This window comes from Brassica napus, chromosome A8 (genome assembly GCF_020379485.1).
Source record: "Brassica napus cultivar Da-Ae chromosome A8, Da-Ae, whole genome shotgun sequence".
Lineage (NCBI taxonomy): Eukaryota > Viridiplantae > Streptophyta > Magnoliopsida > Brassicales > Brassicaceae > Brassica > Brassica napus.
The window spans coordinates 10,679,001-10,704,203 of record NC_063441.1 but is presented as its reverse complement, the minus strand read 5'-3'; the positions used below and the strand labels follow the sequence as shown (position 1 = coordinate 10,704,203).

At 34.9% G+C, this 25,203-nt stretch overlaps 4 protein-coding genes across 4 annotated transcripts; all 4 read left to right on the top strand.

Annotated features, from left to right (window-relative positions):
- Positions 1-1,295: 1,295 nt before the first annotated feature.
- Positions 1,296-5,827, top strand: LOC106440550 (DEAD-box ATP-dependent RNA helicase 28-like). Its single transcript, XM_048738667.1, has 19 exons — positions 1,296-1,760; positions 1,837-2,022; positions 2,097-2,165; positions 2,254-2,360; positions 2,455-2,533; positions 2,734-2,907; positions 3,085-3,233; positions 3,317-3,412; positions 3,529-3,631; positions 3,716-3,778; positions 3,880-3,941; positions 4,041-4,137; positions 4,236-4,354; positions 4,427-4,469; positions 4,552-4,653; positions 4,748-4,840; positions 4,949-5,068; positions 5,140-5,444; positions 5,536-5,827. Exons 1-19 carry the CDS (start codon positions 1,347-1,349, stop codon positions 5,549-5,551), a joined length of 2,397 nt encoding a protein of 798 aa, XP_048594624.1. The 5' UTR covers positions 1,296-1,346; the 3' UTR covers positions 5,552-5,827.
- Positions 5,828-12,448: 6,621 nt separating this feature from the next.
- LOC106440552 (WAT1-related protein At4g16620) lies at positions 12,449-14,804 on the top strand. Its single transcript, XM_048738666.1, has 7 exons — positions 12,449-13,134; positions 13,258-13,323; positions 13,414-13,530; positions 13,629-13,863; positions 13,951-14,115; positions 14,198-14,349; positions 14,447-14,804. The coding sequence occupies exons 1-7, from the start codon at positions 12,947-12,949 to the stop codon at positions 14,598-14,600; spliced, it is 1,077 nt and encodes a 358-aa protein (XP_048594623.1). The 5' UTR covers positions 12,449-12,946; the 3' UTR covers positions 14,601-14,804.
- Positions 14,805-19,798: 4,994 nt separating this feature from the next.
- LOC106444521 (zinc finger protein ZAT9) lies at positions 19,799-21,108 on the top strand. The gene has a single exon (XM_013885989.3). The coding sequence runs from the start codon at positions 20,201-20,203 to the stop codon at positions 20,828-20,830; it is 630 nt and encodes a 209-aa protein (XP_013741443.2). The 5' UTR covers positions 19,799-20,200; the 3' UTR covers positions 20,831-21,108.
- Positions 21,109-23,324: 2,216 nt separating this feature from the next.
- LOC106444522 (putative 57 kDa heat shock protein) lies at positions 23,325-24,882 on the top strand. The gene is made up of 5 exons (XM_013885991.3): positions 23,325-23,560; positions 23,674-24,009; positions 24,125-24,160; positions 24,271-24,333; positions 24,419-24,882. Exons 1-5 carry the CDS (start codon positions 23,524-23,526, stop codon positions 24,742-24,744), a joined length of 798 nt encoding a protein of 265 aa, XP_013741445.2. The 5' UTR covers positions 23,325-23,523; the 3' UTR covers positions 24,745-24,882.
- The last annotated feature ends 321 nt before the right edge of the window (positions 24,883-25,203 follow it).

Here is a 25,203-nt window from a genome sequence, read left to right as displayed (position 1 = left end):
AGATATCCACTATGTGCCCATGACCACAGTTAAGAGCAATTAAGGTTTGGGCCTTTTGACAAAAAAAAAACCCAGAAATTTGAACCGATCCTAACGAATTCAAAAAGAATGAGGTGTTATTGGTTTATATATTTTGATTGATTTGGAAATCATATAGTATTTATAAATCCAAGTAAACTATGCAAATCCGGAGGTTTTCCTTCGGATTTGAGTCTTTGTATTTTTAACAAAAAAATCCAAACAAATCCATTCAAATCCATTATAAAATCAAATATATTAGTAAATCCGTACGATTGAATAACACTTGATTTGATATAGAATTTATGAATCAATAAACCAATAACACATGATTTTAATACAGATTTGAAAATCATAGAACCAATAACACTAGATTTAATTCGGATTTTCAAATCTATTAAAATACAACAACCAATAACCCCTACTGAATCTGAAATAGAAACCTAAAATGGATCTTACTCCACAATATTTTGGGTTTTACAAGAACATGTAAACCAAACAGATATCCAGAAAAACATAAAAAAAACTTCAGAAAACCCAAAAAGACACATATAAAACTCAATCTCGAATATGTATCCAAAACACCAAAAAACTCCATAACTAATTGATATAACATGAATAATTAACTTAAATACTCTTCCTAATGTATATTTTTGTATTTGGTCAAATATTGATGTTTTATGTTTTGATAATTGCTTTTGAAATTTATTTATGATAAGTGTTTCTAAAATTTAAACATTATTGCTTTATTTCGAGGTTCAAATGATTTCTAATTTTTAAATAGCTATCTTAAACTTATTTATGTTTTTCTCTTCTTTAAAAATCACCTAGATGCTACAAAAATTTTGTTAGTGCACATTATTTAAACTAACCAAGTTTATAAACTAAATTATGTATTTCAAGTCACGAATAGTATTTGGATCATCAAAAGTTCAAAACCTAAGTTAGAATCAAACCCGGATTTAATATGGAATTCAAACAGGTTTGTGATTATATCCGAACCAAATCTAAAAAACTCAAGAGGCTAAATTTTATATAAGCCCATTAGAAATAAAAATCGTTGGTAAAGGAAAGAAGATAACAGAATAAGCCCATTAGATCTAACTTTATCAACCCAGCCCAAGATGCGGAAGATTGATTGATTACTCGAAATTTAGAATGGAAGGAAGAAACAAAGTTGGTTTTAAATCGAACCAAATCGGTTTTCAAAATTATATAAATGAACTCGGTTCGGTTCGGTTCGTTTTTTCCCCAGACCTATTTAGTAATCGCTTATAATCTGTTAATCGCCTCTCTGTGAAAGTTGTGAAACCTCATAAACCCTAGCAATGTCCGGGGCCTTCTTCTACGACGCCGCTAGCGACGACGATCTCGACTTCCTCAACCACGAAGAGGAGAGCAGCGACGAAGATGTAGTAGCAGAAGAGCGTAAAGCTCGAGCAGAAGGTGGTGGAGAAGACGAAGAAGATAGCGAAGTTGAGGATGAAGACGGCGAAGAAGAAGAGGAAGATGAGAAAACTACAAAGAAAGGAAGCACCGATGCTCAATCTCCTTGGGATTTCGCGTCGTATTCAAGCTCCGTCGGGGAAGAACACGCCCGCCGTCACACAACCTCTATAGATGAGAAGATTTCAAAAGCTATCAAGCATCGTCCTCTTCCTATCTCCGCTGAGGAAGTAGAAGAAGAAGAAGAAGAAGAGGAAGATGAAGAAGATGTCTCCGAGGCTGAACCTGACAAACAAGTATAAACACTGAATTGATTGAATCATTTTGTTTTCTTGAGAAATTTGAACTTTGAATTTGATTCTCTCTTTGAAGGAGGAGTATCTTTCGGAAGACGAAGAGGCAGCTGATTCGAAAGCAGACAATGTTGCAGCCAAGCCGTTCTTCTCTACCGTGGATGGAGTTTCGTTTCATGCCAACTCTTTCATGGAGCTCAACCTCTCTCGTCCGTTGCTTCGAGCTTGTGAAACTCTTGGATACAAGAAACCTACCCCGATTCAGGTTCAGTACTGAGTTTTTAGTTTCAGTTACTATTAAGAGAGGTTGTTCTGAATGGTGGAATGTTGCAAATGCAGGCAGCGTGTATACCTTTAGCACTTACAGGGCGTGATCTTTGCGCCAGTGCAATCACTGGATCAGGGAAGGTGAGAGCAGTAATAATAACTAGAAGGTTTTGTTAAAACTGTGGAGTTTTTTTTATTATGCTGATTTTAGTTTTCTTTCTTGTGATAGACTGCTGCGTTCGCTTTACCTACTCTTGAGAGGTTGCTGTTTCGTCCTAAGCGGGTCTTTGCTACTAGGGTTCTTATTCTCACTCCAACCAGGGAGCTGGCTGTCCAGTAAGTAGCCTCTCGCAAAAAGACTAAACCTTTAAGGTCTTTTTGATTCCTGTTGACGAAAAGCTTATTTGTTTTTTTTTTTAATCTGTTTCAGGATTCACAGTATGATTCAGAAGCTTGCACAGTTTACTGATATCAAATGTGGATTGATTGTAGGAGGGCTTTCTGTGAGGGTATGCATTCTATCTGTTAGGTGTCAGACTTCTTGTGTAACCGTTTGTGTTTAAATGTTTGAGATTTATAGATCTCATTTTACATTATTTGATGTTTGAGAGCAAGCTTAAATCCTCTCTAATAAATGTCTCTTACAATTCAAAAATTGGAATAGTATCAACTAGAAAGCTTGCTTAATCCTTCATGTTTCTTGTGTTAGGAGCAAGAGGTTGTTTTGAGGTCTATGCCAGATATTGTTGTCGCTACTCCTGGACGTATGATAGATCATTTGCGTAATTCGATGTCTGTCGATTTGGATGATCTAGCGGTTTTGATTCTCGATGAAGCAGATCGTCTTCTACAGACTGGGTTTGCCACTGAAATACAAGAGCTGGTATCTATCCTATTTCTTTACATTTTATGTTTGATGTTCAGTTCTCATGAACATATGATATTGAACTCTTGTGAATTTGTCTTATCTTTGATAGTTTCTAGTCGGCAGACTTGATTAAAGAGTTTATGTTAGGTATTCGTCGTTTGATTTTAAATATGAGCCTATGTCTACTTACAGGTTCGCTTATGTCCCAAGAGAAGGCAAACAATGCTCTTCTCAGCCACAATGACTGAAGAAGTTAAAGAGCTTGTCAAACTTTCCTTGAACAAACCGCTGCGTCTCTCAGCTGATCCATCGGCTAGAAGGCCTCCAGGCCTTACTGAAGAGTATGTCAGCTTCTACTCATCAGCTTATGATCTTGAATATAAATAACATATGACTTGCAACTAACTCGTGCTTTTAACTGTAGGGTGGTAAGAATACGCAGGACGCGTGAGGCAAATCAGGAAGCTGTTCTTCTTTCATTATGCACAAGAACTTTTAAATCAAAAGTCATCATCTTTAGGTTAGACTTCACTTGAAATGTGATACCTTTCTAATCCAAGTTCCACACAGTGCTTGTAAAGTTTGCTTTTTTTTGCGCATTTTCACTTACAGATTTTCTTTTTCTTCTTGTGCCAGTGGAACAAAACAGGCTGCACATAGACTGAAAATTTTGTTCGGACTAGCTGGCCTCAAAGCAGCTGAGCTCCATGGAAACCTAACTCAAGCACAACGTCTTGATGTAAGAAACTTGTACCCATCATCTTTTTGTTCATGAATAACTCTGTTTCCCTCTTTGCAAGAGCTTATTGGTATCGTTTTGCAGTCTCTGGAACTTTTCAGGAAGCAAGAGGTTGATTTTCTCATTGCTACTGATGTGGCTGCTCGAGTAAGTATAAGAAGCAGATAACTTATTTTCCAAATGATCTCACAGTTGCTCTGCTTATTTTTTTTTTTCACTTCTTGAACACTCTTGTTTGAACATTCTAGGGGCTTGATATTATTGGTGTCCAAACTGTTATAAATTATGCCTGTCCTCGGGAAATAGACAGGTAACTACGAGATATTCTCTGTATGATATGATTGAATTAGAAAGCTCTCAGCTTTATTCTTAACTGATATGAGGATAAATTTTTCCTTTTATTTTGCAGTTATGTTCACAGAGTTGGTAGAACAGCTAGGGCTGGAAGAGAAGGTTATGCTGTAACCTTTGTTACTGACAATGACCGATCCCTTTTGAAAGTCATTGTAAGCGATTCTTCAGATATAGATGGATCTTGCTATTGCCCGTTTTGATTAGCGCTTTAGTTTTGACAATTTAATTGAAATTGTTTTTCGATTACAAGGCCAAGAAGGTGGGTTCAAAGTTAAAAAGCAGAATCATCCCAGAGCAGTCAATCGTTAAGTGGTCTCAGATAATCGATGAAATGGAAGATCAATACTCTGCTGTTATTCGACTAGAGAGGTTCCATTTCACACCAGTCAAATAATTACGTTGTTCATTGATCTGCATACTTAAGTTTTGAGGTGCTTTCAGGGAAGAGCGAGCTCTAAGGAAAGCTGAAATGGAATTTGCAAAGGTAGGAAGCTCTAGTTATTGAATTTGATAAGTTGTGTCACTGGCTTAATATCTCATAGCTGATTATGGTTTTATTTCTGCAGGCGGAGAACATGATTGAACACAGAGATGAAATATTCGCACGCCCAAAAAGGACTTGGTTCATGACAGAGAAGGAGAAGAAGCTCGTGGCGAAAACTGAAAAGGTGTCCTTTTAATTAATTCACTCTCATTCGTCAGAACTTTAACAGAAACTTTCTGAAATTGTTGTCTGAATCACTCTGGGTACACTCTGAACAGGATTCTGCTGGAAACCCTTCTGGAAACGAACTAGTTAGTGCTGATATAGCAGAGGACCTCAAGATGAAGGAGAAGAGAAAACGCGAACGCGAGGTTCGTCTTCACTTTTCAGTTGCATAATCTTTTTTCTGTTTGGGGTTGTTGGATTCTCATTATCTTCTTTCTAGAGAACTTACAATTCGCTTGATCATGCAAGTACAGAAGAATCTTCCAAGGAAAAAACGTAGAAAGCTTGAAGCTGCCAGAGAGATGCTAGAGGATAACGAAGAAGAAGACGAAGAGGAAGAAGAAGGAGAAGATGAAAAACGAGGAAGATCAAGAGTAAGTATCTTACAGTGTCTCTGTGATAGGGATCAAACATTGTATTGATTATCAACGTGTTTGTGTTTCAGGGGAAAGACAAGAAGAAGAAGAACGAACCAGAGAAGAAAGGATTGACACTTGTGGATCTTGGTTACAGACGAGCGAAGGCGGTAAAAGCAAAACAGAGAGCAATTGATTCGGGCAAGATGGATAGACCAACGCCGAACAAGAAACAAAACCTAAACCGGACTAAACCAAAAACGCAGCCTCGAAATGAAGAGATGAAAGATCTGTTCAAGAGTGATATGAGCGACAAGAAACAAGGCAGAGGCGGAGCTGCGGCTTCAGCGAAACCTCGCGGGAAGTCTAAGAACTCTTTCAAGAGCAAAGGCCGGTAAGTAATCCTTACTTTCATTTGCCAATTCTCAGATTCATTCTTAATCATATATAATCATGAATTTTAAGGTAAAATAATTCTCATGCAGATATAAGCGTAGGTAGAAAAGTGACGAGCTTTTATGGAAGATATCGAAGGGCAATCCACCAGAACGAAAAAAATACATTTTTGGCTAAGGGTTTAAACAATTTCATTATTATTGTAATATGATCAGACACAAGAGGTTGAATGTTTTCTAAATTTTGGTTTTCCCAATGGTTTTATAATCTTTCATGAAGCGTATTAGAACTTGGGTTTGGTTACACGTCTGAACCTGCATGTGATGATTATGTTTCCATCTGCATGTTTTTACTTTTTATTCTTCATTTTACCTTTTATCATCTCAACGCCATTTAGGAGATCAAAGCAAAACATAATCTTTCTTATTATGCTCTTCTCAAAACGTCAACTATCTTTAGCATTAGTTCAAAAGAAAGAAAGAAAAAACACTATTCAGCAATAACATGGGTGTTTACAGAAGTTCAAGAAATCCAAAAGGAGGCAACAAACAAGACCTTAAACAATATTCAGGGTACATTGTTGTCCTTGCAAATCGAACATACCAGTCGTGGTTCAATTTTGCGGCCCAGATGTTAACCTGCAAACAAACAAAAAAAATGAAATAACAACACTAGCTAGGTAGGTCAGTAATTAATGTAAACCACAAGTTCAGAAAGACTTACAAAGACGTACTCTGAAATAATCAACGTATGTGTCTGCCTTGCTCAAGGCTATTGCATGTATATTCATCACGAGTGGATAGGCAAAGAGCTCTGACCAAATTCATGTTAGATTTTGTATCTGGTAAGGTCCAGCATATGAAGTAAAACATTGAAAATTAAAATCTAAGACAAAGAGCATTATAAAGTAAGCACTAGAAGAAAACATGTCTATAACGAGGAATATATTCAAGGATATGGGGTATCGTAAATTGAGGAAGAGGTTACAATGGTATTAAGGGAAAAGGAAATCGTTGTAAACTCAGAAGTAAATTTACGAGAAAAATAGCTTCTCGTAAAATAATTGTACGTAACTTTATAACGATTGTACGATGTAAGAGAAGATTCCTCGTAAAACAGTTGTAAAATGACAACCAATTTACGAGGGAAGTGTTACAATTCTTTAACAACGAATGTACGAATAAGCTGAAATAGTAGGTGTATGTAAGACTTCTAGCAATAAGTAATTAGAGAACATATGTGAAATGTTAAAACATATTTATACGGGCTCTTACAAGAGATTATTGAAGTGTAATTCCCTGGATTAGTGAAGTTGAAATATGTCATGTTCAAATGTGAATGGTTTGACCCCCTCCTCAACAGAGGTGTTCGGTTTAATAAATTTGGACTTGTTGATGTCAATTTGGGACGAAAATACAACAAATTCGAGTTTGATCCAGATAACTGTCAATATGGAGATCTTCTCGACGATATGATAGATGAAGTAAACGAAGACAATTTTGATGAAAGTGATGATAAATGTAGTGATGATAACTTGAAAGATGAATCTGAATGATGTAATATATTTTCATAATTATCTTTGTATGTTCAAACAATGAATTTCAGACTTAATCCATGTATTTTGACAAGAAAAAAAAAGGTTAATACATGAGTGTTGAGGTTTATAGATTCATGTTTAGGGACTTGAGTTAAATGCATAACGCATTATCGGCATTATAAGATATTCCATCAAAACTTAGGTGGAAACTTTCCAGAAATGAAGTATTGTGTAGTAAAACATATGTGCTAATAAAATGGGAAAACATTTTTATTTCTTGGTATCATAATTAATAGCGACGACAATTATCCAGTTTTGGCACAAACATCCACAAGAGAACGACAAGTTTCAACAAAACACTTGTGATCGGGACTTCCGTTGTAGGAAAAATTGGTGTATCTTCAAGAGCAAATCTCCAGATAAATGATTAACTTTGTCCATCATTCAACAAAACCCTATTTCCTGATTATCCTGAGTAAAAATACCAAAGTTAAGGTCAGAATTGTTTACGAAGCTAGGGACATGTGTGCCCTATTCATTAACTAATTAATTAACATGACGTATCAATAAGATTCACTCACCAAGTACGCTCGAGAAGGTTCTTAACCTGTGATCCTTTAAGAAACCCTAATGATCACAGCCCTTCTTCCTTTCGAGTTTTTTACTTGAGGTAGAATATATCTCCACCAGAGTTTTTTTTCTCTAATAATAACATCTTTACATGTTTATATCTCAATAAACATATTTTGAGAAAATAAAAAGAGGAGTTATAGATCTTCATAACTAGTTCCTTAATTTAAAGGTAGCCAATATTTTGGAATTGATATAAACTAAGAAAGTGTCAAGTTTAATTGAACATATTGGGGGTTAAATTTTTCTAAGACATTTCTTAGAAACTTATCCATATACACTTCAATTAAATTTGTTGGAAACTTATGTTGTCATTTTCTGAGAAGAAACTCTTTTATTTAGTAATCTGCCATTATATCTATAAAATTAATAGATACAACTTATATATTTATGTAGTTAAGGATTTAGTAACATTCTATAGTTATGGGGTGGGGAAAATATTTTGTATATGATATGTTTTGCAAGAAAGCGATATATGCAGTGTGGAGAGAAAGAAATAAGAGATGGTATGGTGATTCACATATGCATGTTAAGTTCTTCAGAGAACTGCATAGAGATGTCAAACAGGTTTACCCATCCCATTCCGTCCCGTACCGCAGCGGGTTAGCCGTCGAGCGGGTTACAGCGGGCCTGTCCCGCGCGGGCTGCGGTCTTCAAAATGTCGGCCCAAACCCGTACCACAAAATATATAGGCCTTCGCGGGCCGTCCCGTGGGACGCCTCCTTATCAAACCGCCTACTACAGTTTTTTTCATGAATGCTCAAGTAGAAGAGTTGTGTAAGAGAGTTGAAGAGAGCTCATTTAGCTTCACTAAAGACTTATCAAAATCAATGCCACAAAGCTCCGTTTGTGCTTGCGTTCTTGAGTTAAAAGCCTTTTTTTGTTATCAGCATAAGCTTTTGTTGAGTTTGAATCTGATTGAGTTGTTATTTTTGTAATAAGTTGGCTCAAGTGTTTTATGTCTTCATTAAACCATCTCTCTTTTTAATTATTTGGATTGCAAAAAAAATCGTGAATCACTTTACCAAATTATACAAGTGACATGTTATACAACTAACTTTTCTCCTAAACAACACCACTGTAACCAAATTTAATTTAAGAAAAACACCACTTCACAATACTGAAAACAAAACCAATCAACTTAAACAAGAAATATCACATTGTAATAAAGCAATTCATAGTTGTGTGTAATAAAAAGAGAAAACCAAATCAAAACAACACCAGAGCTCGAATCGTCATCGCTGGAGCTGGAGTCGTCATCGCTGGAGCTCGAATCATCATCACCGGAGCTCGAATCATGCATCATCGCCAGAACTCCTTATGTTTTATAGGAGAAAAGTCACAAGAATCGTTTTCTCTCTCTCTCTCTCTCTCTCAATGTTTTAGGCGAAAGCAGAAATGGGGACTTAGGGTTGCGGGTCTTCAAAATCCCGCGGGTTAAGCTCATCCCGCTTTCGACCCGTCCCGTTTTTGACCCGTCCCGCTTTGAACCCGTCCCGCGAAGCCCGCAATTTTGCGGGCTTACCAAATGGAGGCCCAATCCCGTCCCGCAGCAAGCCTTTACAGGCCAGGTCCGCGGTCCTGATCCTTAATTGCCATCCCTAATAGAATGTTAGAAATAAAATGAGTTTCATAACCAAAAACGGAGTTAAAAAAAATAAGTATTTTGATCTTTTGGTTTGGTAGTAGATAAATAATTTTATAGAGTATGTATAGTGGTATCAAATTTTGATTACCTGCTGCATTTGATGTAAAAAAATTTTTATGATGAATATAAATTTTACATTCATTCAAAAACATTTCATTTCCAATTCTTTTGTCGAAGAATTTTGTGGCTTTGATAGACGTTAGACTCAACTAAACTACAAGGGCCAAAGATTTTGTGGAGTGAAAGTATTTTAAGTTATCAAACGTGATTCTGCTTATCATCCATCTTTTAAATCAATACTATGAACTAAGCTTGCTAAACCATAGAATTTGCTCAAAATATGTTAGTGATATATAAACCCAAAACATTTTCCACAGAATTTGCTGAAAATATGTTTTTTTTGTCAACGCTGAAAATATGTTTAGTGATATATAAACCCAAAACTTGTTTTTTTTTGAATAAATGTTAAATTTATTAGAATAAAAATACATTTTTACAAAGAATGTGGCTATTTGAGTTTGATACATCAAACTAAGGTTTTTGAGACCCATAATCTAATAGCGAACCATACACCCGTCGCTTTAGCATATTTTCCCTTCCCAGTCTCTCTCTAAGAGAGTCAATCGGTTCCGGATCATCTTATCAAATATAGTTTGAATACTAATCCGTGGATCAGAATTATAATCTTAATTAAGTTTTTTTTTTTTGAGAAACAAAATGATCGCATTTGATGGGGGGGGCAAGACAACCGGCCAAAAGAAAGACGAGCACACGCTTCACAATCACAAGTCGTGGGAAAATGAAGTGGAAGTTGGAGCCCACATAAAGTGACGTGTAAGCCTCCCAACTTTCCTCTTTTCTTTTCTTGCTTACACTCCTCTTTTATTTTCTCTCTTACGCTTCACTACAAAGTGTTTTTGCACTCCACAACTCCATTTCACATCATCTCTATTACAAATTATTTTATATAACCAAATACTTAATTTAATAGGCAAATTATTCTATATAAACAAATCGTTATCAGACTCATATTTAATTTCTTTTGGGTTAAAATATGTCATTAAACGGTTTTTTGGGTGGGAGGAGGCCTTTTATCTCAACTAATTAGCTAATCACTAAAGAAATATTCAAACCATATTAGAAATAGAGCTATCTCAGACCTGAACTGATTTAAGGATGAAGAATATCTACATTAACATTTAGCTTTAGATGTGGGACTTACATCTCCCATAATCTTTAGGATAAACCTGAATGTAAAGTTTATGAAGCTATAAATCCATTGATGAATCACAATTAACATTTTTAAACATGATTCTAAGACTTTATTAATAATAGATCTAACTCCAACCCAAATAATTAGTTTTAAAATATATGATTCACACAATTGTCACACACAATCTAATCTTTAAAAGCTAAACAAGACCTTAGTTTTCTTTTTTAGACTCCTCTTTTATTCTTCTCTTACGCTTCACACCAGTTTTTTTTTTTGCACTCAACAACTCTATTGCACATCATCTCCTTTATAGGCCAAACCATATATTTATATTACCAAATATTTATTAGACATAATTAATTATCTTGGGTAAAAATATGTCATTTAATTTGATCATGGACTTTTTCTGGGTGGGAGAGCTTTTTTGGTTGGATACCTTTTCCTCCCAAGAAAAAAAAAGGAGAAACTAAGTGCCCGAATAGAGCAACAGGATAAGTGCAGATCTCTTGCACATACAGTTCTTCCGTACTGCATTCACCATTTATCATTTTCTTTTTACAAAAGCAGTTCAAGCGGAAAATCTGCATGCAGTTTAATATTTTTTTGTCTTTTTGTAGAAAAAGCAGGAGATCTGCATGCAAATCTCACCCGCCAACATTTGGTAGTGTTGATCTGCTTTTTTTTTTGTTTGGTCAATAAATAACTTTGTTACAACACATAACTTTAAAAATATATTTATCTAGTTTTATGAATACAATATTTTTATTTTATTTTATTTACAACTTTAACAATACAAAATTATCATTCTCTACTTATTATTTTTTGTCATATAATTTTTAATTTTTATAAATAAGAAAATAAAAGAAGTATAAGTATCTTATAAAATATTTACAGGCATTTCGGCCGATCCTATAACATCTAAAATATTTGTTTACATATCTAATTATCATTTTTATTGTTTTAATATATGAGTTATAATTTTAAACTGATTTTATCATTCATAAGTTATAATAAATTATTTGATCAGGTTTTCTCCTGCATGATCCAATTAATCTGCATTTATCTCGTTTGATCTGCACTTGTCATGCTTGATCTGCATGATCTGTTTGATTTGTCATGTTTGAACTGCTTTTATATTCGAAGCCTAAGAGATTGGTTTTGTGTGTACTATCACAAGAAAAACAGGTACATCTATTGATCCTATAACAAAACGGAAAACAAGAAAGAAAGAGGTTGCATGCCACACCAAAACAAAGACAAATTATAGTGAACAGATGTTGACATAAAACGAAAAATAGAATAGGTGGTGGTACACTGTCGTTTTGTTTATCCAAAAATAACAATACAAACAACACTACCTAACAAAGTCCTGAGGTTCCCCGTATCTGACGGAGCTCATTGCATGTCTTTTTACTTCTTTTCCCGGTTGTATCTTTCCTTTCCTGTTCGCCATGTTTTAAATTTTGCTTTGAAAATAGTACAATTACATAATGGCGAAATAGTTTCATCTTTCTTTGTCACGAAATAATTTCATCATTACATGAATATGTGTGACGGAGATTCACGATCCAGCAAAATACGACTTTACAAAATCTTACAGCACATTAATAATTACACGTATCCATATTGTAAACAAAATTAAATTTATATATTTTTATGCAGAATTGTTCATCAGAAATATGATGTGTCCAGTTACAAAAAAGAAAGAAAGATGTTTCATTTAGATTATACTGGTTTATCATATTTTAAACACACACAAAATTGTGTTAAAGTTTGAATTCACCGAATCTGAATGTTTCGGTTTGGCTTATTGCACTTTTAGTCTTTTTCTTATATATTTGAGAAATATCCAATAACTATCATAACGTGCAAATACAAATAACTACACTATATATATATATATATATATGTCTGGTGTGATAAATAACAGAATTTAGGCCACAGATTTTCAAAACTCTCAAATCAACGTCTGATCATATGAGATGAATTTTCATGATATAATTCATATTTTTCAAAACAAAAAGTCAAATTTATTGACAGATTAACCCTCTACCGGATTTTGAGCGTCTTATTTCACATGTCAAACAAAAATATTCATCCCGTTACACCAAAATTTAAGGACTCTTGTATTAAAATAATACTACTAGTAAGAGTTAAAACTTAAAAGTCTAATAGATAAATAAAAATATGCATTTCCCAAAGGAGTTATAATGGCGAGACCCTCCATAAAACCAATGCAGTGCATGTACACATGTCTTCGAAAGGGAAGAAGTGAGATTTTATAGAGAGAAAGTTTCAACTTCAAGTAAACGCATTCCCATAAGAAATAAAAGCTCTGAAGAGATAAAGTGTCTCTCTGCTTTTTTCAGTTCCTCCACGAAAATCGAAAACTCGTGTTTTGTTCCAACTGATTCCGCTGTATTGTTCCTTTTGTTTTCTCAAAATTTCTGTGTGTTTTTTTGGTGACAAGTGATGAAGAGAGAGACGTTAAAAGAAGTTGGAATAGTCGGAGGGTTGGTCGGAGCTCAGGTGATTTACGCTGGAAACTCGGAGGTACTGAGCCAGGTCTTGTCTCTTGGAGTTGATCCGCTTCTTGTTGCTATCTTCTGCACCTTTGCATCATTTCTTCTCATCAGTCCTCTTTCTTTTCTCCTTGAAAGGTAACTTTTTTTATCACTACTCTTTAATTCAACTAAAACAAAAGTTTCAAATTTTATTTCTGTTTCATTTTTTTTAATTGTGGATTGTTGAAAGTGTTTTTTTTTGGTGGTTGGTATCTGCAGGGAAGTGTGGCCCAGAAGCCTAAGTTTCAAGTTGAAGACAAAACTGGTTTTGGTTTCTCTTGTTGGGTAGCGTCCTTTTGATTCCTGCATGTTTTTGATTGCTTACTTATGATCATAACATGTGATTAATTAAGAGAGAATATCTGTTTGAAACAGAGTAACTCTGTTCCAGTGGTTATTCTTTGAAGGAATGAGACACACCTCTGCATCAATGGCTACAGCTATGCCTAATCTCGCTCCTGCTTTCATTTTCGTCATCGCTTGGGCTACTGGGTAAAACCCTTTTACTTTTCTGTTCATTTGTTCTGTTAAATATATATATATATATATTAGAGTTTTAATTTATGGGTTTTGAATTTGACATTGTTAAGGATGGAGAAAGTGAAGCTAAGTTGTATGTACAGTAGAGTTAAGATGGGAGGGACGGTGTTATGTGTGATGGGAGCTCTCATTATGAGCTTAATGCACAGTACTAAAGCCACCTCTAGCTCGCTCAAGGCTCTGCCTATTGTCCCTGACGACGTCGCTTTGGACAAAGAGAAGATCTTAGGTTGCCTCTGTCTCTTCCTTTCCATCTGCTGCTTGTCCTCAAGTCTTGTCCTCCAGGTTCGGCCTCATGCCTCCTTCTTAGCACAAGACACATTGTATATATTATTCACAGTTGATTCTAATCTATTTGATCGTCCTAATTAGGCATCCATACTGGTCGAGTTCCCGGCGCCTGTCTCTATGTTTTCAGTGGTGACTTTGATCGGTGGGTTCACCACGGTAGCTTTGCAGTATGTTGTTAAGGGGAGTATGGATATGGGAAGTGCATCAGTAATCGGTCTCAAGAACCTTTTGGGATACGCAGTGCTGGTACATATATTCCTCAAGAATCATATATCATGGTCTGTAATATTTGAACATGTCTAAAAATGTTTTAAGAATTTGTTTGTAGGGAGGGTTGGTGAGTGGAGGAGGTTTAAGTTTTAATGCATGGGTGATTAAGAGAAAAGGACCAGTGGTTGTGTCACTCTTTAGTCCAATTGCAACTGTTGTGTGTGTTGTTGTCTCTGCTTTCTCCAGGGATGATAGTTTCAACCTCGGAAGGTACTTTTGCAGCTTTTCTCCTTTCAAAGTATGATCTTTTTGGACATGAAAGAAAGTCATTTTATCTTGTTTCTTGTATTTGTATTTGTGAATTTAGCTTTGCGGGAATGGCCTTGATGTTTGGAGGACTCTACTTCGTTCTCTGGGCTAAAGGTAAAGAGGAGTCTGGAGAAGGAGATGAATCAAAAGAAGATGAAGAAGAAAGTGTGCTTAGGACAGAGTTTGATCTTGAGAAGCCTCTCTTGCGTTAAAGTCTTGTTTTTTTGGTGTTCATGTTAATTTGGTTATGTTTTTAAAGAAGTAAGATCAATTTTACTTTATAGATTAGAATTATGTATTTTATATTGGGACATACAACAGAACTATTAATTACTTATATATTTGTCAAGTAATATGGGTTGAACAGCCAAAGTTTGTACACTATTTTTCCTAAGTATGCTGATTTAACTTCTCCCCTTCATCTTCTTGATTAAGATTATTTATGGTCTATTTTTTACAGGTTATATTTCAAGTTCTTAAATTTCCTATCCAATTGCGACTTAACGACATCGTTCCTACTACACGTTGTAGGGGTAAGTGCGTGCGTCTGACAAGTTCAGCAAACCAGAACAATGATGTGTTATACCACACGGGTTTAGACGCATACACATTATGCTACACATCTCCAATCGCTTGGTTACTTCTACGTTAGGTAATGCACATGCACCTCTTGGACAGTAGTAAACTAGAAGATTGTCATGAATCTACTTGGATAACTGGTTTATAGTGTCCTGATTAAGTCGTAGATACTTAATGAACGAAATTCACTCCCAAATACATGTCTAAAATATATTATAAAACAAACTTCTTTATTTGAAAATATTTAAATAAAATGTTTTGAGTACATAAGTAAAGCTGCAAATAATTTTTATAAAAGCAATATTTTCGTTTGTGATTAAAGGCGAGTTTTATACAGTGTGTAAACATTTTTCTTGGATCATGCTTTCTGTTTAGAGGAAAGTGATGGGTTTTGTTGTTCCCGTCGGTTCCTTTAAATATTGGTAAGCATTTTCTTCCAGTTGATTATAGATTAATTTTTATTAAAGCGCACAGAGTTTTTTTTCTTTTCCCGCACTGAAGAGTTATGTATTGGGTGAAAATTGAGATTGAAGCAAAGCTAAGTAGTTCACACTATATATTCCTTTGTGTAAGACTCTTCCTTACTCAACTATTTATTAAAGTTCCAACAACTGAAAATCTCACGTAAGATGTTTTAGATTTTTTATTTGTTCTACAAAGATAGATTTTATATATGTTTAAGGTAATTTTTTTTATTTTTAAAAAATATTAAATGAAAATATTTGAATTGATTAAATTTCATTGGTAAAAAATTATTGAAAATTGTATAATAAAATTTAAAAAAAATTAAATTATAAACATCTATTGAATTTTTAATAAACGTGAACACTTAAAAAAAATCTTACGTTCTCGAAAGAGTACGTTCTTTGGTCAGCTTTATTTTTTTTAATAAAACCATGATTACAATGCGTATAGTAAATAATTTTGTCCATTCTCGTCTACTGCTTTACCTGTGCGCGTATGTGTAGTGTATGATGACTATGCAATATTCGATTTTTATGTACATGATGTTTGTGATCTCTTAATGTTGTTTATTCTTACTATCATTAGTAGCCATATTTACTATTTGATATCCAAATGATCTGTATGGAACAAACAATCTGTGACTAGTCATTACGACAAATAGTTATCTTCTAATTGAGTACAAATTACACTTATAAACCATATCTATTTTGAATCCGCAAAATGTGTAAATTGGAGAAAACACGGGAAGCGAAATTAATTTATATTGTCGGTATTCAAACTCGTGATTTTGAAGGGTCGAGCTTATACACCGATGCAGCTATCGTTGCCAGATAGAATCTTGTCATTACAATCTAACATGATGATATATATTAAAAATTCGCTCACATTTGTTATAAGAATTGTGATTTTAAGAACCAAACAAAACCAAGAAACCAACAAAACTATAGCATCGAACCAATGGTAATAATCTTTTCTGTTCTAATATTCAATGCTAATACAGTGCTTATCATGAAGACATGAACCATTTACATTAAAAAAAGTGAAAAAGAGATTTCAGTCTTAATATGTTACATAAAACTGCAGTCACAAAACAATATACATCCCCGGGTCAAAAATTCAAAATATTAAGACACCACTAATTTATAAAACAAGCTGTTTGAATAGAGGAAATATCGTAGCCACTTGAGACTTAGCTTTAAGAGGATATAGCCATGTGTACCTAGTATAGTGATCAACAAATAAGACATAATACTTATAGCCATCTACTGAAGTAGTGGGAGATGTCCACACATCAGAGAATAAAATTTCAAGGGGTTGAGAAGTGGTGAGAGTAGAGGTAGAAAATGGAAGTTTATGACTTTTATTAGTTGAACAAGAATTGCAAAATAAAACAGAAGAAGAAGGTAAAGCTGTAGATAAAGGTAATGAAAACCGAAACAACATAAAACGAAGTGTTTGAGAGTTGGGATGACCAAGGCGTGAATGCCATTGTGAAGGAGAAGATCTGTGAGACACAAAAGCTATAGGAGAAGAGATTGATGGCCACTCATACACTCCTTCATTGGCCTTGCCTTTGAGAAGAGTTGTCCCCGTGTGTAGATCCTTCACCTGAAAATCAAAGGGACAGAGTTGAACCATAACATTGTTAGTTTTACATAACTTGTTGACAGAGATAAGGTTTTTCTTCATATCCGGTACACAAAGAACATTGTGTAAGAGTATATTGCGATTTTTGGAGGGAATAGATACTGAACCCGTATGTGTGATCGGTAGTCCTGTTCCATTTCCAATCATGACATTGTCACTCCCATTATACGGTGTGTGCAATGAGAGGTTGTTGAAGTCGCTTGCTATGTGATGAGAGGCACCACTGTCTAGTAACCACCGAGAGAAATCAGGAGAGGACATTGTTGCATGATGCGCTTGTTGTTGCCATTGTGGTGTAGGTAGTGGAAGATGTGGTGCAGGCCATGATGCATGTCCACGAGGTTGAGATTGTTGCTGCCCATATTGTTGATGCACTCCAGGAGCCATGTGTATAGGGTATTGCTGGTAATGAGGACATCTTCGAGCTCCATGTCCTTGAACCCCACAGATTTGACACTTCCTAAGATACGGTCGTGACTGTCTAGATCCTCCACGATTTGAGTTGGAACCACCACGGGAGGAATTGAATGAGTTTGTGGATTGATTAGTACGAACGTTTGTAGGGTTAGCAGTCACTGGCATGTTGCTATCACTTGTTGTAGTGCTCTTGAGAGTGTTCTCACGGTTGATTAGCTTCTCATGAAGCTCATCGATTGTGATTGGAGTGTCTCTTCCATTTACCATCTCAACAATTGCTCTGTAGTCTTCACCAAGACCTTCTGTTCAAGAAGATCTTCATGTTCCAACGGTGAGCCAAGAAGAGCAAGTTGATCCGCCTTCTCAATGATGCCACGCATATACTCATTGATAGACTTATTCTCTTTCTTGTTGTGCTTTAGCTGTTGCCTTACTTGTTTTATGTGTCCTCTGGATGGTTTACCATAGGTACGGAAGAGAATATCTCATATTTCACGAGAGGTTGTAGCGCGAGCAACAATAGGTTGAATGGGAATGGACAGTGTGCCAAGTAACACACTATAGAGGAGTTTATCCTGACGTTTCCAAGCTGTAAAGTTGGGATTAGTCTCTGATTGTCCATCTGTTGTTGAAGTTGTTGCAGGTGGTGATTGATCATCATCTGTGATGAAACAGTGAAGTTCATGAGCTTCAAGCAGAGAACTTATCTGAAGACGCCACGTTATGAAATTGCTTGCTGTCAACTTTGTTATGTTAGACATGTTGAGAGAGATGAGAGTTGATTTTGGGTCAGTGATATTGAATACCACCGTAGTTTCAGAGTGTTTAGAAGAAGAGGATTCGGTCGACATGTTAGATCAGGTAAAGAGAGAAAAAGACGAGAGTTGTATTAGACGTGAAGAAGAAGAGATTAGGTCGAAACCTACTCTGATACCATATAGAAGTATAGAAGTATTGTTCAAAGGATGATCGTATTGATATTATGAGATCTGTATATATACAACTCTGGAGCCTAATGATAAGACCGAATCTACACACGATAATGACTTCATATATTTAATCTAGTCATTATCGTATGTTGATCATTATCTATACTAATATAATTATACTTGAACCCATGACAAAGCTGTTTGGTCTTATACTCTTATTCTTTCATTCGAAATGAGAGTAATGAGTATAATCAATAATCTCGGTCTCAAACAAAAGAATGACAGCCAGTAGTTCTCAGCTCAGCTAAACTAATTGGAATTAAATGCAAAACATGTCATATCTTTTAAAAGAATGGAAAACATGTCAAATAAACTAATGAAAACGGATTCAGAAACTAACTTCAATTAGGCTTCACATTTCTATAATACGAAATCTATTTCTCCTTTTGTTTCAAAATAAGTGTTATTCTAGTTTTTTTTTGTTACACAAAAAAATATCACTTTACAATTTTAATACAAATTATATTTACTTTCAGCTGAAAATTAGTTGCAAACTGCATTGGTTTTATAAATAATTTTATTTATCTCAAATACTATTGGTCAGAAATATGTAATTAATAACAAATTACATATATTTTTGCTACTTTCTTAGTCTGTGTGAAAATTGTAAAAGTGGTACTTATTCAGAAATGGATGGAGTATAACATATTTCTCTGAATCCGAACTAAAAGTCTTGTATTAATTTTCCTTTAGAAAAAAAAAATCAGAATAAAGCATAGAATAAAACAATACAGAAAACCAACAAAAGAAAAACTAAGGTGGAATGGCTCAGAACAGACGTGGACCTTTCCAACCATCATTGTGTAGTCATTTACCGTTGGGTCGACCATCGTATGTTAGATAGTACAGTACCAATCTATTCACAATTATATAGACGTGATGCTTACTTAGATCGTTTCGTTTAAATGATTCTGACTAGTATTAAAACTCATTAGTATTTAAATGTTTAAATCAAGCTATTTAAATGTTTAAACAATCAGCATTTAAATCTCAAAGTCCAATTAAATCAACGTTAAATAATACAACCGTTTGTATCATATCAACCTCGACGCTTCAACCGACTCTGCCATCACATATCGTCAAATCTTTCAACTAACCCAACAAACATTATTCACATCACACATACTTTGTTAAGTTTTTCTAATCTTAATTTTGTTTATTTTTGCAAATCCTTTATTAAGGTTCTAAACTTGTCTATGCATTCAGAAGTGTCTAGTCAATAAAAGGCAAAGCAACAACTTTCTTTTTGTGCTTTGTTGTCACCTTTCTTCTATCTTTTAAACAAACTCTTACTAAACAAATAATCATTTTAGTTGTTTTTTTGTAAGAACATGAATAATTCCAGTCACGATACATACAAACTTCTTATTAATAAAATTCCAATATTTTGGATTAATTCAAGATTCTATACTCAGTGGTTATCGTTGTCAGTCCAATTAAAAATAGTATGGTTTTCTCTTAAATGTTTTACTAAAACTAACTAAAAAAGTTATATTTACCTATTAGTTATCGTATGGACCAAAACGTCATTATTGTTAATTTTGGGGTTTTGTGAAAAAGAAAGGAATGCTTGTTACCTACTCTTTATTAACTTCTCTGCCTATCTCTCAATCTCTCTCTTCTCTACAACAGTCTCTTCGAGCAAAACTGGGACAAATAAAACTTAAAAAGTCTTCTTAAGGTTTCTTTTTGTTCTCTTCTTGCTACTTTGGAAAATGCAGAAGCACAAATGCAAGCTCTGTTCCAAGAGTTTCTGTAATGGCAGAGCACTTGGTGGTCACATGAAGTCCCACTTGGTCTCATCACACACGCCCACTCGGAAGAAACTCGGTGACTCGGTTTACTCCTCTTCTTCTTCCTCCTCAGACTGTAAAACTCTGGTCTACGGGCTGCGAGAGAACCCGAGGAAGAGTCTCCGGGTCTTCAACCCGGATCCTGAGTCTTCCACCATTTACAACAGCGAGACCGAGACAGAACATGAGTCTGTGGCCCCGGTTCGGAAACGTAGCAGAGCAGAGGTTTCCAAGAAGAAGAAGACGAAGAAAAGGAGTAAGAAGAGAGTGTTCGAGTCGGGGAAGAAGCAGAAGACGAGTCATGTTAACTCGAACGAGTCTCAAGAACCGGCGAGTTCTGTCTCCGAAGGTTCTCCGGAACAGGATTTGGCCATGTGTTTGATGATGCTATCGAGAGATACGAGGGAGATTGAACTGAAGAAACATGTTCTTGCAGCGGAAGAAACGAAGCCGGAGAAGATACCTTTCCCAGAGCTCCGTCGTTGTGTGATAGATCTGAATCTTCCTCCGCCGCAAGAAAGCGACATTGTCACCGTAGTTTCAGCCATATAATAACAGTTGGAGGTTTCAGAGATTACTGGATATCAAAGCATCTTCTTGATTTGGTTTTCTTCAACATCGTTTATTCTTTTAAAGTTAGAAAACGTTTAGTGGTTTTGGAATCTTTGGACGATCTTTTTCAAGCAATGTACTTTTGATGTAAGACACAACTGAAAACCCAAGAAACAAGTTCTGTTTCTTGATTTCTCCTTCAGGGTTATGGATGATAATAATTGTTTGTTGGATCTTTGTTATGACTTTGTGATATTTTGAAATTCTTGAGATGATTCTTTTGCATGAGGTTTGGATCTTAGATCTTTGATTATTAATGTGTGTTTGAAGAAACTATTTAATTTAGCTGCATATTTTTTATGACACAAGTGTGTGCAAGGCTGCTAGCTTGTTAAATAATGTGAATATTATTCTTGTCACGTATATCATTAGGTGTGTTGGAATAACTAGGACAGTGTGGTAAATACTCAAATCATCCAAGAATCAGATCATGGATATTCAATTATCTCCATAATAAGTGAGATATTTAGACCCAAAAAACAACTTAGATATTTAATCTCTGAATCAGATATTACATAAATTATTGAAATATCAGTCTACACTCACCTTATGGGTTACTACATTTTACTAGTAACAGCACAATATAATCTCTGTTTCATAATGGCTACAACAATCAATGATTTTTAGTGCGATAAATTTATTTGAAATGTGTTATTCCCTAGCATTTCATAAAATGTTTACCAGTTACAATAATGATTTTTTTTAATAAACAGTTTCACCATTTTCCATTTTCTAAATGAAATAAAAATAAATCTCTTACAAAATTTATCATTTTGTTCCACATCATAAACTTATAAAGCTAATCAAATGATTGAAAACTAATATTCCATTAATAATTTTTATTATGATATCATTCATTATTCTATTTTCATTACATAAATAATTATTCATTTGTTTATCCTATTATTTTTAGAAATAACCAGTTACAGGCAATATAAATTGTTTAGAAAATATATTTTATTTAAAATATAAATTGTTTTCGTATTCTATACAATTTTATGTTTATTGAATATTGTATAACTAATTATTATTTTGTAATTTTATAACATGTTTAACTATATTTATTTATGTATTTAGCAATACTTTTGAAGAAAAATATTCATTTTTAAATTAAAACAGTTTATAGTATGAAAGGGATAATAGTTACTATTTTGTATGGTTATTTACTTACTACTTTTATTGTGGTGTAGTTTGTGTCGCCAGCTGCATCATGTGACTCTGTAGAGAGGTAGTGTTTTATACCACCTATACCGAACCATTCATGTTTCTTTCTTGACAAAGAAACAGAAACACAATACCTTTTTTTATGGGCATCATTTAGTAAGTTCCTCATTTATTACAGAAATATCCCTGATCCATCTTTAAAATCACGTTCATGCATGTTTACACTTACCTGACTTTCAGAGTTAAATATACCTTTATCCACTGACGAATCGACATCATAATAACTGTAATTTTTAAAGAAAAAATGAAGGGAGAAGAGTTAATTATATGTTTGTCTGAACAAAAACATGAGATGAACAAGGGTATTTTTGTAGTTCCGATTTCGTTGGTGATATTCACATAAATGTGGGGTATGTGGTCGCATCATCTTTTGTGCTTTAAGCTTCCGTTGATAGTAAATATGTGGGTTAAGTGGGACGAACAATCAACAAAATATGAACCTAAATTAACAAGTATAATGTTCACCATAACTTCGGTGAAGTTTTATCATCTTCACAGTTCACACAAATATAGTTCAGAAAAAAATTGTTCGAAGTCATAGACTCATAATATCTTTTTTTTGGGTCAAAGTCATAGCATTGTTACATCTGTTGTTGATGTATAACTCATCGCAGAAGACTGAGTGTAGTGACATTTGAGAAAACCTCACTGCAAAGCAACACGTGTCTGGTGTATCTACCCCTCCAAATCTAAAAGATTAGTGGGCCATTTATGGGTCTCATTTGGAAATCCTCGCCATTGACGAAGGCCGTTAAGTTAAAATATATTTGGCTCATTTTAGCGTGCTCAATTATGTAATTTTTCAAGATAACAGAAAGTCATCGAAAATAAGAGTTTACTCATTTATTTGAAATCTAGATTTCCATTTATGCAGCAGTTCTTTAGAAACTCAACAGTAAACAAAAGCTAGAAAATGTGAGAGATTTATTTTTGATAGGGTAAAAAAATGAAAGAAGATAGAGCAACATGTTATCTTTGCTAATCTAAAATATATAAGTAGAAACAATCTATCAGATAATCAAAATATCACTGTATTAATCAAATACAGTTTGCTGAGACCAAAAGTAATTCCGAACCTCAACCGACCGCGAAACAAAACAAATTCAATCAAAACCTGACGAGGTAGTCTGCTAACAAACACTATAAAGAAACTTTTTTTTTTTTTTTGTTAAAAATGTAAAGATACTAGTATAAAGAAACTTGCTTTTCAAATGAGAGGGTCACGGTCAATGACAAATAGTCAAGGGACACGTTTCTCATACAGTTTGTCGTTTTCCTTGTCTCATCATTGCCTTCTTTTCTTTCCTCTACATCAAATATCCAAAACGCAGAGAAGAGATAAAACACTAGTTAACTAGCTTCTAATTTTTTAGAAATCTCACTGAAAACTTCTATCTCGTCGCTTACTCATGGTCGTCCCTCTTAGTGCTATCCCTCCATCTCGCGGTAAGATCTTCTCAAACCATCCTCAGATCTAACATCTCACTCAAATGGGTCGATGAATGTTTACTTATTTGATGTTCTTTAATGTCTGTGTTTGGTGTTAATGGATGGAGAAGATGGGTTTTACGCTATCAACAACCAGTTTCTAGCAAACGGGCCAAAAGGGTTTCAGGAGTTGAAGACGTTGGAGAACGAGGACATGTTTATTCGGGTGGACTTCCCCGGCGTTCCAGAAGACGCCATGAAGGTTGTGGTTGATGATACCAAGAAAGCTGTGACTGTCTTCGCCCTCGCACCAAAGGAGCACAAACACGACTCCTCTCCTCGGAACTACATCTACACTACCGGTCTCGTCTGCAAATGCTGCGAAATTTCAGCCGTAGCAGCACACATGTCCGATGGTGTTCTTCGCCTTCTCCTCTCCAAGACTCAAATCGCAACTCAACGTCCACGTAATATCATATCAAACCCCACATTTTCTTTTACTCTGTTTTTTCTTCTTTGTTTATTTAAATTTATATGAATATTTGTTTTATTTGTCTGATATTAAAGTTTTTATATATACAGCTTTTCTTGGTGTCCCAGATTCAGATTCCGAACAAGGTATTGTTTTATTCATTCTCTTTTTTTTTCTTTCAAAAAAATTCAATCTTGATTTATCTTTTCTGTTTTTTCTTGACTAATTAACTCTATATTTTTTGTTTTGTTTCTAGTTGTGGTCAAAGATCACTCTTGGACTGATTCTCACAAAGTTACTTATGGCACGGATCCACATGGTATCCAAATGCTTACGTGGACTTTAATTGGTTGTTGTAAAGGGAATATATAACATTTAATTTGTTGTTTTGTGTGGGAGAGCAGATCCGGTGTTGACGGGTCGGGTACTGCAGCCACACCCATGGGTGAAGCAAGGATCTTTGATGTCTTACGAGTCGAAGCAGCTCCAAAACGGATGCCTCTACGTTCGTGTAGACATGCCAGGCGTTCCCAAAGAGAGATTCACAGTCTCCGTCAAGAGTGGGATGGTGATGGTGACTGGTGACGCTCCTGCCGTTAGTCACGACTCAGGTGGCCGGTTCTACTCTGGTGAAGTGGCTATGCTCTCCAATCCTATTGACATTCCTATTCGTCAGATCAAAATAATCAGCAAGAATGGTGTCATCCGTTTAATCATCCCACCCGCTTGATTTTGTTCATGTTGTTTGTGGGCCCCTTCTTTGAGGATGATGTCGTTTTATGAGTTAGACCATAAGTAATCTTTGGATACGTTGCGATAAAACAGAGAAGATCTTGCGTCACATCAAATCAAGAAAGTTTAGTGTGCTGTTTCAAGTTCATATGACATACGAGTTTAAGCTACCAAAACAGTTCTCTTAATCCAATGTTGAAACAAGATAACTAACATCAACCACATTAGTTCTAAATTAAGTTTCTAAATATTAATTACCATTAAACTAACGAACAACCCATGCTTCTCTTCTCTATACTTGAAAACTCGATAAAATTTAGGAACTGGTAAATTAGTGGTGCCTGGGATCCTCATATATCTACCACACTAACAATTTATCAAGTGCGGAAATTAATATATGATGCAGCGTTACGTTATGGTTATGACTTCGTAAAAATGTTTTACGTGTTTCCTATTT